This window comes from Thunnus albacares, chromosome 18, assembly GCF_914725855.1.
Source record: "Thunnus albacares chromosome 18, fThuAlb1.1, whole genome shotgun sequence".
Taxonomy (NCBI): Eukaryota; Metazoa; Chordata; class Actinopteri; order Scombriformes; family Scombridae; genus Thunnus; species Thunnus albacares.
The window spans coordinates 2790756-2807500 of NC_058123.1; the positions used below are offsets into that span (position 1 = coordinate 2790756).

The following is a 16745-nucleotide window of genomic DNA, read 5'->3' on the forward strand; positions in this document are numbered from 1 at the left end:
TTTCTAGGAAATAGTCATAACATCTAGTAGTTATTTTGTGAAAAAAAAACATGTTGCAAAAAGAGAAAAAAAGTCATAACAGTTTGAGTAAATTGTAGTATTGTGAGAATAAAGTTGTACTATTACGAGAAAAAAATATTTTAATACTTCTTTTGCTTTAATTTTTGAAATATTTTCACTTTATTTTCTTTTTTTTTCAGTAAAGCTGATACTCTGTCATAAAGAACATCCCAACAAATATCATCATATTCATTATTTTCAAATATGATTGATTCTGAAAGGGGACACTATAAAAACTGTTACATGGATTAAACCTCCGTCAGACTCTGCTTTATAAATTATTACATGAAGTTATTTCTATTCTTATTAACCAACTGGGTTCATCTAATCCTGAATGTCCTGGAAAAGAAAGATTAATTACCAAATTCAGTTTCCTCTTAATTCTGTCCTTGTTGTCATTATTATGCTTTTTTTCACTGTAATGTGTCTGAATCTGACATGTTCTGTGATTCTAAGATGGTACGCTAAGTTGTCGCTCAAGGGTTCCTTACTATTTTTAAGGTGTTAAAGGAATAGTTAAATGTTTTGGGAAATACATTTAATGCATTCTCTCTGAGAGTGTGATGAGAAGATCAATATGAGTCTCATATCTGTGTGTTATGTACGGACATGGTGTCAGAACGGGGTTAGCCTAGCTTAGCATAGTGAAATTAACAGTAAATATGCTGTAAAACCAGATAAAGGAGGCTAAAAAGCACCATAAAGCTGGAAGGAACTGTCTGTGGCATCATGATCATCATCATCATCATCATCACACTGAGCTGACACTGACTGAACTAATGAGCACTGTGCTGCCTTCAGGTACCAGGCCTGCTGGGACATCAGTGTTACAGATTGATTCAGCCTGAGCAATAAAACCACCGTGACAAATATGATAGAGACGGCTCGGCTTTTCTTAAATCCCCAAGTTACCAAGATGTGACGTTTATGAGCAGAGAGAAGCAGGGAAACTGTTATATTTTCAATTTAACACTCATCACTCATACTACAGTTTCCTTTCAAATGTCCCCAGTGAGTCACATCCTCACTAAACCAGTTGGAGTTTATCAGCTCATTAAACCGAACAGGGATTGTCCAATTAAAGTTTAGCAACACTAATTAATTGTTAGTTTATGTTGAAGTGGTGTACATGGAGCTGTAGGAAGAGAGAAAATCTGTATACAAAGAGTTGAGAGGATGCTGTCTTTTTGTATCACCTTTCGAAAACCAGTCTAGTTTACTACGTACAGTAGTTACGTAGAACGTAATAACAATGAGGAGCATATTATTAAGTAACTGGATTACATTTGTTTGTGGGGTTATAGGATATGTTTAAAAAAAAAAAAAAACACTTTGACATAGTGGCCAAACCAAGTAATTACAACTTCCGGGTCCGACAGAGGCCCAAAAAGCATTTTCCCACACACAATCATGGGAAAAGGAGCATTTTTTTTGAGTGTAACCACCAACTGACTCACATCACTATCAGAATTTGATCCATTCGGTCCAATAACATTTGGACAGTCTAGAAGAGCCTCACAATTTAATCGTTTTATCCCCATTCAAGTTAGCGGAAGGCTAAACTGGAAGCTAGCCAGCTCGGTAGTCTCAGTAAGCATCAACCAGGTAAAGTCTTTACGGTGGCTTTTTTGGCTTCATGCGCCACTGAGCAACTTTCATAGGACTGAATGGAGCCCCGCTTCCACTGCTGTATCCAGTTTTCTTTATACATCAGTGGTTTAGAAGCTGGGATGTTATCAGTTTAAGCTAACGTCAAACTAACAAACTGCTAACTAGCTAACTGTCCTGCTTTTTAATGGATTTGGGGAAGTTTACACTGCAGCAGAGTTGGAAAGTAACCAAGTACATTTACTCAAGTACTGTACTCACAATTTTGAGGTACTTGTACTTTACTTGAGTATTTCCATGTGATGCTACTTTATACTTCCACTCCACTACATTTCAGAGGGAAATATTGTACTTTCTACTCCACTACATTTATTTGACAGCTTTAGTTACTTTTCAGATGAAGATTTGACACAATGGATAATATAACAAGCTTTTAAAATACAACACATTGTTAAAGATGAAACCAGTGGTTTCCAACCTTTTTGTCTTTTGACGTCTTACAAAAAGCAGTGTGTAGTCGGGGTCACATTTCACATGTCTATGAGTTGTTAACAGCTCCACCAAATAGTGATTTTTCCCTCTAAACTTCTCACATGCTTTCATTTCAATAAATGTTCAAATGATCCAATATTTCAGCAAAAATCAAAGATTAGAGAAAAAGTCCAGAACTTTGTGTATCAGAACTTTGGGGGTTTCTTTGTTCTTTATCTGGTAACCCTTTGGAGGGGCCCGACCCCTAGGTTGGGAACCACTGGACTAAACTAGCTAACTGTATATAAAGTAGTGTAAACTAGCTCCACCTCAAGCAGCTACAACAGTAACATGCTGCTCTAACACTGATGCTTCACTATTAATAATCTAATGATGTCATATATAATAATATATCAGTCAGAGGGACCAAACCACTACTTTTACTGCAATACTTTAACTACATCAAGCTCATAATACTTATGTACTTTTACTGCAATACTTTAACTACATCAAGCTCATAATACTTATGTACTTTTATTGCAATAGGATTTTTCTTACACACTATTTATCTGATCTGCTTTCATCTGCTTATTTGTGAAATAAAATCTTTATTATTTAAAAAGTCCCAGAGACTCTCAATAATAAATCTGCAGCTGTTATCATATAAACTGCATGCGTGCTGTGGAAGAACAAAAAGACCTTCAACTGTTGTTGACTGACAAACCTAAAACGGTGTTTTTCAGTACTTCTGCACTCGAGCCACGCATGTGAGTATTTTGGTTTTGTTTTGTTTCCATTTTTAACAAACAGGACGACTTAAAACTGACCAAATAACCATTTTCCTTTGAATCCTGCAAATTTCCTCCTTCATGGTTTCTCTCTGTGTTATGTGCACTTCGGTACTGCAGTGGTTTGAATTCCTCTCATAGTTGTTATTGTGGTACTTTTACAGAAGAACTGACAAACATGCCATTGTTTGTGGTTTCTTGTAAGTAACTGAAATGTGTGTTGAAGATTTCACATTCATCACGCTTTGCAGTGAATCAGGGAACTAATTTAAGATGAAAATTATATATCTGACCATAAATAAATGAAGCTAAGCTGCTTTAATAAGCCTCAGTGTGATTATTTTTTTACATGGTTCTGGGTCTGTAGGGGTGAGTGTGTGCTGGAGGGGAGGAGGAGTTAATGAAAACTAAAGCGTGAGAGGTTGGAGATGCTTATCAGCGCCTGTTGACCTCCAGGCTAATGAAGTCGTCGGAGTTCGACGAGGTTCACCGGTTCCTGTTGTGAATCAGCCCATAATGGAAACACAGCCGCCTACATTAATGACTCTCTCACAATTTACTGATAACTCACACACAGATAAGACACACTAATTTTTCCACATTATCTAACAACAACAACAACAACACATCTGTTCTGCAGCTGGTTTTGCGGCCTCAAACTTTACATTTCACAGAAGAGTCTCAAATTAAATGCCAGTAATGTAACGTTAGCTTTAGCATAATCTGACAAAAACACATATGTGTCCACATATATAGATAGAAATAAATCAAAGACTGGCCTTCATTTATAAATAATTGGCAGTTAAGTTTATTTTTTGGCTCCTAAAACTGTTATATTTTTAGAAGTTATGTCACAGCTTGTGGTTGCCTCTTTTTGAACAGGGCTACAGATGTTTCTGAGCCACTGATTTACACATTACTGGTGTTTACTAGCAAAGACATTGCTTAAGTTTTAATGTTACAACCCTCGCAAGTCGTCACTAAGAACTTTAAAGGCTCCGTGAATTACGACGAGCTGGTGCAACCCATCTGTTTTTTTTTTTTTTCCACCATTTCTCTCTCAGAAGTAGAAAATTGTGGTTAACACTGAATGGAAATTGAATGATATGCTCCATTTCTTCGTGCATAACTTCCCAAAAGTACTTTAACCCTGGGCAAGATGAGAGGATATGACTAAGAGCCACATGAGTTTCTCCGCGGTCCTGCCAACATTTAGAAAGACTCTGAAGAGTATTTAATAAAATCAAGAAGGCACGAGGATCTTCCATCCTTCTTCCCTCCAAAAATGAGAAGCTGAGCTTAATTCATTTTCCTCCCTCTCTTTATCTGATATATGTGCATCCAGTTCTGCCTCCCATATTTCCTTCGGTGAAAACTCTTCCCATGTGTTGTTTGTTCTAATGATTTACATAATAGAGATATATATCATGTCTTACAATAAGAGATGGCGACAGAGGATACTCTCTAAAGTCTCTCTAAACCGAGTCCTCCGCTGCCAAAATCCAGTGAGAGAAACGTTTTTAATATCTGTTTTTATGTATATATCTACATTCTGATTTACAGGTGACTGTGTGTAATTTTATTATTGTAATGAAAACATTTTACAGCTGGACAAATAGACCTAAAGTGACTAAAATGACTATATTCATCTATTTATTTTTATGTATATTGTTTTATGATTTGTGGTTAGAGCTGTATTTCAGGCTCGTATAAGTGAAACTAAATATAAAATTCATGATTAATGCGCTAATAATAAACGTTTTAAGCCGCTCAACCCTGTTTATTTGTAATATTTGTATTTTTTATTGCTTTTATAGCTTGTTGCTGCTGATTGTTACCAGCATGTTCCTGTGAGTTGTGTGTTTAAAGGGAAACTTTGGTATTTTTCAACCTATTTTCAACCTGTTTTCCCATCATTTTGTGTCTAAATGACTAACGATGACAACAGTTTTTTAAACTGGTCCAGTATTGAGCGAGAGCGCTGTAATGTAATCTGACGGGGCAACAGTCCTCCGTCAATGTCCGTCCACTCAAAGTGTGTTTGCTGCTGCCGCTGACAGGCTCAGATTGTTATTATAAGTGTCTGATCACATTATTGAAAGGACCAAACAGAGAAATACAACTTTTTTTCTTTACCTTTCACTTGATCTGGTCTGTTTGTTATTGTGTCAAACTAAAGTGTCGCTCAAGGAGAAGTCTCGCACTGAAATCTCACGAGAGTTTCAGCCATGACAGAGCTGCAGCTTACTGTGACCTAAAAGATTTCCAAAGTCGTGGCTGAATGACATCGCAGCTTGTTTCGCTGCTTCCAGGTGCAGTATTGTCACTCAGTACTGGACCAGTTTCAAAAACTGTTGTTGTCATTAATCACACAAAACACGGGGAAATACCAAAGTTTCCCTTTAATGTCAGGCAGATAATAATTTATTTATTTTATCATTTTTTTATTTTAGAAGAAACTATGATTTGATTTGTGCACAACGACATTCACTTATTATAAAAACATACTTTTACCTGCATACGCTCACATGAATTCAAAGTGAACAAACGTGATGGTGAGAAGGTAAAAATTTATGCAAAGAACTAAAAGCTCAAGACAAGATGAAGAGAATTACAATGAATATCAACTAATGAGGGAGGGGAAGGCGTCTACAAAGCAAAAGAAAACAGAGAAAAATACAAAACAGAAAGAGAAAAAATAATGATTAAGTCCATATATTTGTGCCTGTGGTTTGTTTATCTGGCAGCGAGACAGACTCGTATTGAAATGATTCAGAACAGAAGGGAACGGCGGGATTTAAGGATCAGACTCGGAGGAACGTCTGAATCCAGACTTATTAAAAAGTCAGCTGCGGCCTTTGATAGAGACCAGAACCAGTATTTATCAAACTTTAAGAATGACATTAAGAATGTTCTAAAGAGCCAATAACAGTGAAACAGTTCCTCAATGAGTGTGAATCACATGATTGATCACATGCACGTGCAGCGTGTTGTTTATTTCTGTTTAAATGCAATGTCTAATGATCGTATTCTGGGATGGCGGTTCAATGTCAGCATCATTGACGAAGACAGAATCAATCGAACATCCAAGAGAGCAGACAGAGGACTCAGTGTACTCTGTGTACTCTGTGTACTCTGTGTACAATGTTGTGTAGGATTATGGAGGATGAGGGACGTCCATTAAAGGGGGACACAGTGACAGTTTAAGATAATCTGTCTCATACGTTAAACTGTATAATTAAAGCTGCAACGATGAGTCGATTAGTTGCCAAATATTAAATTGTTCACTAATTATTTTGATCATTGATCATTTTGAGTCATTCTTTAAGAAAAAAAAGTCTAAATTCTCTGGTTTCAGCTTCTTAATTGTGAATATTTTCTGTTTTCTTTAGTCTCTATGACAGTAAACTGAATATCTTTGTGTTGTGGACAAAACAAGACATTTGAGGACGTCGTCTTGGATTTTGAGAAAAACTGATCAATATTTTTCACCATTTTCTGACTGAACGACTAATCGATTAATCCAGAAAATAATTGACAGATTAATAGATAATGACAATGCATCACTGCTGTATTTTGTCTCTTTTATCCCACAGAAAATACGACAGAACAACCAAAACTTTAAGGAAGTAAATTGTGATTTTTAATCTATTTTATTTTCATATTGTTGTTTGGAAGTTTTTTGTTTGTTTATATGAAACTTGTATTTTAAATGTTGTTTTGTATTGATGGTTTACATGATTTATTTACTGCATGTTGTTAATCAGTTAATTGATTGATTGTACAGGAACGCTGTCATTTGCTCTAATGGATGAATATGTAAGTTAATTTGTTAATTAATTATTTAATTAATGGACTTGCCAGTATTGCACTTTACTTCTTAAATTATTTTAAATTATTTCAAATGATTTTTTATAAATTAAGTCTTTGCTTCTTTGTTTTTACAAAGTTGCATCTATTATAGTATAAAATGTTTGATGTGAATGATGTCATATTGATGTTGATCGTCATGCAAGCTGAAGACAGTTTTCTACTTTTGCGCAACAAAGGTGGACAATAAAGTTATTTTGATTTGATTTTTATTCATAAAGCCTGACATCACAAATTAGAAACTTGCCTCAGAGGGATTTACTATTTGTACAACAACACAACATCCTTTTATTATTCCAATAACAGACAAAAAACAAACAAACAATATTTCAACATTAGAGCAGGATTAGCCAATCAGAGACAAGGATTATCTCTGCCATATTTGGCAAAAAGGTTTAATTTATATGTATGGAAACCAGCAATTAACACATGAAATAAACAAGAATCTAATATTTAATATATTTGTATAATATATATATATATATAAAGGGAAATAACAGGTCATTGGCTGAAATGGACTTAAAAGAAACTGAAGCAGGGAAATTATTTTGCTGCTGGTTTTCATCAGGTAAATAATTTTAACACATTTGAACATTGACACGTTCAGACTGAGGAGGTTCATGGAAAATGACTGCAAATAAAATCAAAACTTTATTCCAGTGATATTTTGTTCAATCACTGCAAAACATGTCTGAGAAATCATCAGTGATGTTAATAAACTCTTTAATACACTTCTGGATCTCTGACATGAAACATTTCTTTAAGATGCAGAAACTTTGATAAACAGCTTTTAATCTTAAATTTGTGAGTAAAAATGAAGGATTTCTACTTTTATCTTTCACTTAACTTCACATTTTTACTTTCAGCAGGTTGATAAGTGTACTTCCATCTTTCTGGAAGTTTTTCTGTCACTTTTTTTTTTTTTCACTGCTTAAGTTCACTGAGGACATTTGAACTGTCCTGCTGTGTTCACAATCACTGATCAGCTTTTTTCTGCTCGACTGAGCCACTACACAGGAAAACAACCGACGTGACTGGAATCAGAAATGACGTATCCGTTTTTCCTCATTCCTGCTATTTATAGAGTTAGACATTATTACAGATAACAACTGTGCCAAGTGTCGATCAAAAAAATATCCCAAAACACTAACTACACTCATTAATTTGTGTTGTTTTCATCTGATTAGTGAATGACAGAACAAAAATGATATTATTATGTTTAAAATCACTTCTTTATGGACACATTTGACCTGATTAACTGTTGATTTTTTACTTTTATTCAGGTGTAAAACACTTTCTTGTTGCACAAATGATTCTCATGATTAAAGTTTTTTTCATTATTTAATTCCAGTAGTAGTAGTAGTCTAGTAGTAGTTGTAGTATTAGTAGTATAAATGGAATGCAGCGCTTTAAAAGAAAACAAATAAAAAACTCAAAGTCTAAAATTATTCCTTGAGTTCACTCCAGCTCGGAAATTCCGTCGTGTCTCCTGTTTAGTGTGGAAATATCCAATTAGCGCTGTGGGTTAATTACCTGCATGAATAAACCATTAACTGCGCGCCCCCGCGGAAATGGCGCGCTCTGATTGGACAGTCCCAACCGCACTTTATATAAATACCGGCTGAGGACTGTGAGGCACGACAGGCAGCAGCAGCAACAACAACAGGAACCACAAAACAAGTCAACATCAGACCAGACCAGAACAATCCGTCATCATGACCGCGCTGCCCGGATCCGCTCTGCTGCTGCTGCTGCTCCTCTCGCTGAGCTCCGCCGCCGCCGCCTTCCAGCTGCTGCCGGAGGAAGCTGCTCCCCGCCGGGCACGATTCTCCTCGAACAGTCCGAGTGAGTCCCGGTTCTATTTCTCTTTTTCTTTCTTTTGGTTTGCAGGTTTTGCAGCATGTAAAGTCAGACTGCAGTGTTATGCAACTAGGGCTGAACTTCTCTCAACTGTTTTAACTTTTAAAGGGACAAAGTTTTTTTTGTACATTTTCAGTGTATTAGACTTTATTACAGAACATTTTCCAAACGTTTCTGTGATGTTTATTTCTAATACAGCATGGCTGGATTAACCCCCTATGGGGCCCCGGGCCAAAAGTCTGTTGTTGGGCCCCCTATTGACCCCCCACTAGATCTGAATGATTAATAATACTAATAATGATGAAATGATTTGTTGATTGACTGAATAATAACTGGCAACAATTCTAAGTCATTTTTTTATCACAAAAATGCCAAAAAGTCTCTGGCAGCAGCTTCTCAGATGTGAATATTTGCTTGTTCTCCATCAACATCAGTTGGGGGTTTTTTTTGATGAAAAGAGTCATCTGAATATGTTCACTTGGATTTCAGGTAATAATGATCTGCATTTATCACTATTTTCTGACATTTTATACGCCTGAATTAGGGCTGCAACTAACGATTATTTTCATTATCAATTAATCTGTTGATTATTTTCTTTAATTGATTAGTTGTTTGATCTTTAATGGTGAAAAATGTTGATCAGTGTTTCCCAAAGTCCAAGATGACGTCGTCAAATGTCTTGTTTTGTTCACAACCTAAAAGATATTCAGTTTACTGTCATAGACACTAAAAAAACCCCAGAAAATATTCACATTTAATCTGTACATTTTATCCTTAAAAAATTACTCAAAATGATAAATTGATTATCAAAATACTTGGTGATTAATTTAATAGCTGGCAACTAATCAATAAATCAACTAATCTTTGCAGCTCTAGTATGAACCCACATATAAGTGGGCAATTACCATCTAAACCAACTAAACTTTTTTCTTATAATTTGTTAAATTTGTAAAATACCCTAAAAATTAACCGTGAAATACCTGCAAATTACTCAAAATTTCCAGGCAATTATTTTAAAATTAAGGGACCTGTAAAATAAAGTGTAACCAGATAATTGAATATGTTTATTTACAGTTAATATATAATAATTAAAAGATGTTAGAATTAAACACCAGTCAAAGATGAGGTAAGCTCAGCGCTCTTTGGTGCAAACACGGCATCGTCTATCATCAGGTCTGTATCGTGGAAGCTAAATGTGGTTAGTGCATTAATAATTCAGAGATATGCGTCTGTAAACCTGTATCTGTGACCTTTGTTGGCAGCTGATGTGGCCAGATGTTTGAACGGTGCTGTCGCTGTGGGCTGCGGCTTCTTTTCCTGTCTGGAAAACTCGACCTGCGACACTGACGGGATGCACGAAATCTGTGAACTTTTCCTCCACACAGCTGCTACCTTCAACACAGAGGTCGGTCTTTTCTTTCTGTCCGTCCGTCCATCTACAGTGTAAATAAGCTGCACCTACCTGTGTGCGTCTACCTGTCTGACCTGTGTGTGTTCTTCTTCAGGGTAAAACATTTGTGAAGAAAAGTCTGCACTGCATCTCTCAGGGAATCTCAGCCAAAGTCTTCCAAACTATCCGCCGCTGCAACATCTTCCAGAGGATGATCGCTGAGGTTTGTAAAGTCTCAATGAGGACAAAACCGCTACTTTATACTTCCACTCCACTACATTTCAGAGGGAAATATTGTACTTTCTACTCCACTACATTTATTTGACAGCTTTAGTTACTTTTCAGATGAAGATTTGACACAATGGATAATATAACAAGCTTTTAAAATACAACACATTGTTAAAGATGAAACCAGTGGTTTCCAACCTTTTTGTCTTTTGACGTCTTACAAAAAGCAGTGTGTAGTCGGGGTCACATTTCACATGTCTATGAGTTGTTAACAGCTCCACCAAATAGTGATTTTTCCCTCTAAACTTCTCACATGCTTTCATTTCAATAAATGTTCAAATGATCCAATATTTCAGCAAAAATCAAAGATTAGAGAAAAAGTCCAAAAACTGAAAACAGATTTGTGTATCAGAACTTTGTTTTTTCTTCTTTCCTCTCCCATTAATCATCTCACCACCCCTCAGATTTATCTGCTGACCCTTTGGAGGGGCCCGACCCCTAGGTTGGGAACCACTGGACTAAACTAGCTAACTGTATATAAAGTAGTGTAAACTAGCTCCACCTCCAGCAGCTACAACAGTAACATGCTGCTCTAACACTGATGCTTCACTATTAATAATCTAATGATGTCATATATAATAATATATCAGTCAGAGGGACCAAACCACTACTTTTACTGCAATACTTTAACTACATCAAGCTCATAATACTTATGTACTTTTACTGCAATACTTTAACTACATCAAGCTCATAATACTTATGTACTTTTACTGCAATACTTTAACTACATCAAGCTCATAATACTTATGTACTTTTACTGCAATACTTTAACTACATCAAGCTCATAATACTTATATACTTTTACTGCAATACTTTAACTACATCAAGCTCATAATACTTATGTACTTTTACTGCAATACTTTAACTACATCAAGCTCATAATACTTATGTACTTTTACTGCAATACTTTAACTACATCAAGCTCATAATACTTATGTACTTTTACTGCAATACTTTAACTACATCAAGCTCATAATACTTATGTACTTTTACTGCAATACTTTAACTACATCAAGCTCATAATACTTATGTACTTTTACTGCAATACTTTAACTACATCAAGCTCATAATACTTATGTACTTTTACTGTTGGAGGATTTTTCATGCAGGACTTGTAATGGAGTATTTTTACATCTACATGCTATATTGGTACTTTTACTGCAGTAAAGGTATTTCTTCCATCACTGTCTTTGTTCTTTTATCAGTTTATTTATTTATATTTTTGGTCTTTTCACAGGTGCAAGAAGAGTGTTACACCAGTCTTGACATCTGCACCGTGGCTCGTACCAACCCTGACGCTATCGGAGAGGTGGTTCAGGTCCCGACTCACTTCCCCAACAGGTCAGGACTGATGACGCGAACATCTGCGGCACATTCATAGTAACACCTGAACAAACAGAGAAGCATTAACAGCTATGAGGAGAGCAGAAAGAAGCAGTCTGGTTCAGGGGTCCCACACAAAGCCCCAGATGTTCTCACATAAATTAAAAAGAGTACTAGACCTTAACAACAAATACTGTCATCTAACTGGATGTAATTGATGGAAAAACATTTATCCCGGTGTGTGTGTGTGGTTGTTCAGGTACTACAGCACTCTGCTGCAGACGCTGCAGGCCTGCGACGAGCAGACGGTGGCAGCAGTGAGGGCGGGCCTCATCGCCAGGTTAGGCCCCGACATGGAGACGTTCCTCCAGCTCGTCCAGAACAAACCCTGCTCCACCGGCTCCGGATCGGCCGCCTACAACAACCCCACCAGCTGGAAGAACATGCCCGTGTTCAACATCCAGCCCGGCTTCAGAGGCAGAGATCCCACTCACCTGTTCGCCAGGAAGAGATCCGTGGACGACAAGGTGGGAGAGATGAGAGGCGAAGAGTAGAGACGTGCGCCATTCGTGCACCGTCACATGCAATCTTAAAATATTGTTTCCACACACATTTACACATCTATGCACACTGATACACTTACAAACATGCAGCTTTCTCCTCAGATTATTTCTCATAATGATTACCTGTGCAGCAAAGAGCTTTAGATGGAGATTTTTGGGGGGTAATAATTACTTACATATATTAAATATTTGGGTTGATTTATTGGTGATAAATGTGTGTAAAACACTGATTTGTTACTGACGAGCTAAACTGAGCAACCTGTGTGACAGATATTTTAAAAGAGGCCTACTACAGTGATTGATATTTATTTTCTTTAACGAGTTAATTTATGAGGCTGTTATATTTAATTTTAGAGGGAGGACAAGAGTTTGAGAGTTGTATGCAGGTCAGATGCTTTCATGCTGGTCATGGAGCTCTTTTAACACTCCTGATGGTCTGAGGTCACTTTATTAGTTCAGGTTGTACGTGATGTTCAAACGAGACGTTACCTTGATTGTATGATGATAAATCTGAGGTGGTGACCAAAAGTCTGGAGTCCGACTTGGCTGTTTGTGTTAGAAATAAATGATGACGTATGATTGACTTTGGCTGATGTGGTTTTCTTTTCTGTATTGTAAGATTTCTCACTGTTAAAAAAAAAACTGTAATTATTATCAGAAGACGATGATGATGATGATGATGATGATGATGATGATGATGATGATGATGATGCACGAGAGAAAAATGAATCAGCAAAACAAATAATCCGCAAATAAAATAAAAGACTTAATTTAATCATTTGTGCACTTTGACAAAAAAGAAAAAAATAATCAAGGTTTGCTTCAGAGCTGCAACTAACGGATATTTTCAGTATTGATTAATCTAATCATTGGGCCTCAAACAGTTATTGAAATGTTATTATTAGTCTGAGAAGTAACTAAAGCTGCCAAATAAGTACCTCAAAACTGTCCTGAAGTTTAGTACTTGAGTAAATGTATCACTGAGAGTGAAGGGTTTTTTGTTAAACTACTATTTCAAAGCTCAAGAATAAACTTAAAGGATTGGTTCACTATTTTCTAGCAGCAGTCAGGTGTCCATAGTAACAGTGGAAGACGTTTTCCTCGCTGTAATCATTCCTCCTCTTCATACTGGATATTAAAAGTTGATGCAAAGCTTATATGAGGCTTCAACAGTCTGAGTTAGTCATATCAAGTGGATATCTGACACATTTACAGTCTTTTTAGCATCAACAGTGTTTCCCTGTTGAGCTGCAGGTGGAAGTATAGTAACAAAAAGAGGGACTTTAGCACTAAAAAGACTGTAACGTTGAAAGATATCTACTTGATTTGACTCATTTGGACGCTGAAGCTTCATATTAGCTTCAGATAAACTAAAGATAAGAAGAGGAGGAATGATTACAGCAAGAAAAAAAAACATGTTTCAATGTTTCAATTTGGGCTCCTGACTGTTGGTTTAAGACACAGTTGAAAAAATGTGAACCTGCCCTTTAAATGCTCAACTTCATAGGTGTAGTTTGTAGAGGAGCCACCAGGTGGCGATGCTGCATGTAAAAACATTCTTCAGTGTTCGGTTCGTCTCAAACTAGCTGCTGAAAACTGGCTCAATGTTTTAACAGGGATCCTTCATTCTGATATTTATGTGAAAGTGACTCAGTGTTTATTCAGATATGAGACCGAAATGTTAAACTGACATCAGATTAATGTAAAAACTGACAAACAGACATTAAAATACTGGAGGAGACAGGAACCCCCTTCTATGAGAGGTAAATAACTTTATTACTCTCTGGTGTTTGTCGTGGCTTGTTGGCTCGTTGGCGGAGGTGTTAAATGACACCACGATGGCTCTCACTCAGCCATCTGTCCCAGCAGCTAATGGCCGACCCATAATGGCTCCTCACCTCTGTGTTATGGCCCATTAACCTCCAGCGGGCAGGGGTGAGAAACGCAGAGAAACATCCTCTGGAGGTCTGTTTGCTCGCAGCTCCTCAGCGGGGAGCACTGATAGCTCCGAGGTGTCGGCGCTGACAGCAGGCTGACGGCTGTTAACGGCCCTCATTTCCAGGAATTAGACCTGTTAAATAACCGCCCTAAGAAAACACACACACACACACACACATGACTCACCATGTTTACTGAAGGTATCTGGATTTGCAGGGAAGCAAACTGCCTTTACATCGCACTTGTTTCATAGCAGAGGTGCTTTACAGGAGAACAAGAATATATAAAAATAAGCAGAATAAAGTGAACAACCCACAAAATGAAAGTTCAAAAAATAAGAGAAAGACTAAGAAGATGTTTTTTTAAAGATGTGACTGGTGAATCATCTCTGTCCCAGAAGGAACTGAAGCCTTGAAATCCTAAAAGTGACAGAGAGCCTGTGGAGAGAAACTCAGTCAGCTTGATGATCCACCAACTATCAGTTTGATTGCTATTGTGCAGACATTCATGTTCCCCAGAGGATGAATCCTACCGACTTCAGCGCCACCGTGAGGTTCACATCTGTGGTTTTGAGTAAGATTTCACGATTTCAGTTGTTTTTTGCGAACTTGTCCTTTAAGATGGTCAACATAGCAAACATATCTGCTGAACATCTGCATGCTAACAGAGCTGCTAGCGTGGATGTGGACTCGCTGCAGAGTTCTAGACCAGGCTTGATAAATATATTTTTCAAGCATCTGAGTTTTTTAGTTGGAAAACATGAAGCCCCAAATATTAGATTTGGATCAAAAATAATCTAAAGTTTCCTACAATAAATTTAACATTTTGGGGGATTTTTGAGTATTTGTTGTTAAAAGTATCTGATATACTGTTTCATGCAAAGTACCTGCAAGTCCTGACAAGCCTTAAAAAACCTTTAATCCAGTCGCCTCAAACTGAAAGAACCCTTATAGAGCATTAAAGTGATTATTGTCTCTTTCCTGTTGCAGACAGTAACATTAAGGTTGTTTCTGTGTGTGTTCGGGAGACGTTCTGCATCTGTAAACTACAGTGAGACGGTGCGACAGCGGATTGTGCTGCAGGAAGCTCATCTGTTATCTCTAGAGTTTAGAGAAAACTTCAATGAATTACATACTTTGTAATTGGTGTAATGGAAAAACCACACTTTGTATCCTCTGCATCACACAAACAGTCATTGCGTTTTTGTATAACCTTGAACATGAAACCATCTGTGCTCATTATTTTTGACACTGGATCAGAGTAGGGAGTATATTTCAGTTCTTTTTTAAATGAGTTTGACTCCGCTCACATTCTGATACGTTTACCAGACTCCTCGTCTATAAAAGGTCTGCAGTTACACTCTGTTGTGACTGTCTGCTGATCCCTTGCAAGGTTTTTCATTAAAGGACAGAAAAGATCATCATTGGTTAATCCATCCATTAATTATCTGCCACTTATCTGAGTCCAAGTCACATTAACTGATTAATTATATTAAGGAATTATTGTTATATATAGCTGGCAGTAACATGAGATATAAATGTCGATAAATTAATGTGCTCAGTAATAATTTTAGGCTTTAATGTCCCTGCTGGTTTCTCATCAGTCTTTAAGCGTTTTAAAGGACGAGTCAGTCAGGAGCCCAAATGAACATTGAAACCTGTTATAAAAATGATGATTACACTGTGTATGAGTGTTGCTCCTGTCTTGTACTGCAACTCTGCAACACTCATCAGCTGAGGTTAAAGGAAGTTCAGCATTATATCTGTAAGGAGGAAGATGTACAGGGTGAGACATGTCATCTGAAGGCTCAGATGGGCAGGAGAACTGAAAACAGACATGACGTTAACTATAAGTCTGTGTTTTGATAGATTAAGGAAAGAACTGTCATAAAACCCTGTTGTAAACGCTCCACTGGGAGCCTTCTTCTTTGTAACCTCATCCTGTGTGTTGCATTGTGAAACGCTCCTTCTTTGTACAAGCAAATAAATTCTGTTAAATTTGATACTTCGGCTCCGGTCTCTGTTGTTTAATGGTCTGTTTTTCTTGCTGTAATCATTCCTCCTGTTCATACTGACCATTAGAGGATCCCTTCATAATGACCTTACAATGGAAGTGATGGAGGACAAAATCCACAGTCCTCCTTCTGTGCAAAAAAAGGTATTTAAAAGTTTATCTGAAGCTAATATGAAGCTTCAGCGTCCAAATGAGTCAAATCAAGTAGATATCTTTCAATGTTACAGTCTTTTTAGTGTCTAAGTTCCTCTTTTTGTTACTATACTTCCACCTGCAGCTCAACAGGGAAACACAAAGAGGGAATTTGATGCTAAAAAAGACTGTAAATGTGTCAGATATCCACTTGATATGAATAACTCAGACTGCTGAAGCCTCATATAAGCTTCACCTCAACTTTTAAATGACTGTGTGGACACACTGTGGATTTTGGCCTCCATCACTTCCATTGAAAGCACATTTGAAGGATCTTTTAATATCCAGTATGAACAGGAGGAATGATTACAGCCAGGAAAAAGTTATGAAACCATCCTCTAAATTGCTTCTGGCTTCATACAAGAGTTGATTTGTGCACAA

At 37.0% G+C, this 16745-nt stretch overlaps 2 protein-coding genes across 2 annotated transcripts in view; both read left to right on the plus strand.

Annotated features, from left to right (window-relative positions):
• LOC122968041 (oocyte zinc finger protein XlCOF6-like) overlaps positions 1 to 16745 on the plus strand; it is an 813118-nt gene that overhangs the window by 171605 nt on the left and 624768 nt on the right. The gene's annotated exons all lie outside the window — the stretch shown is intronic.
• stc1l (stanniocalcin 1, like) lies at positions 8314 to 12804 on the plus strand. The gene is made up of 5 exons (XM_044333024.1): positions 8314 to 8642; positions 9920 to 10062; positions 10163 to 10270; positions 11573 to 11676; positions 11918 to 12804. Exons 1-5 carry the CDS (start codon positions 8513 to 8515, stop codon positions 12210 to 12212), a joined length of 780 nt encoding a protein of 259 aa, XP_044188959.1. The 5' UTR covers positions 8314 to 8512; the 3' UTR covers positions 12213 to 12804.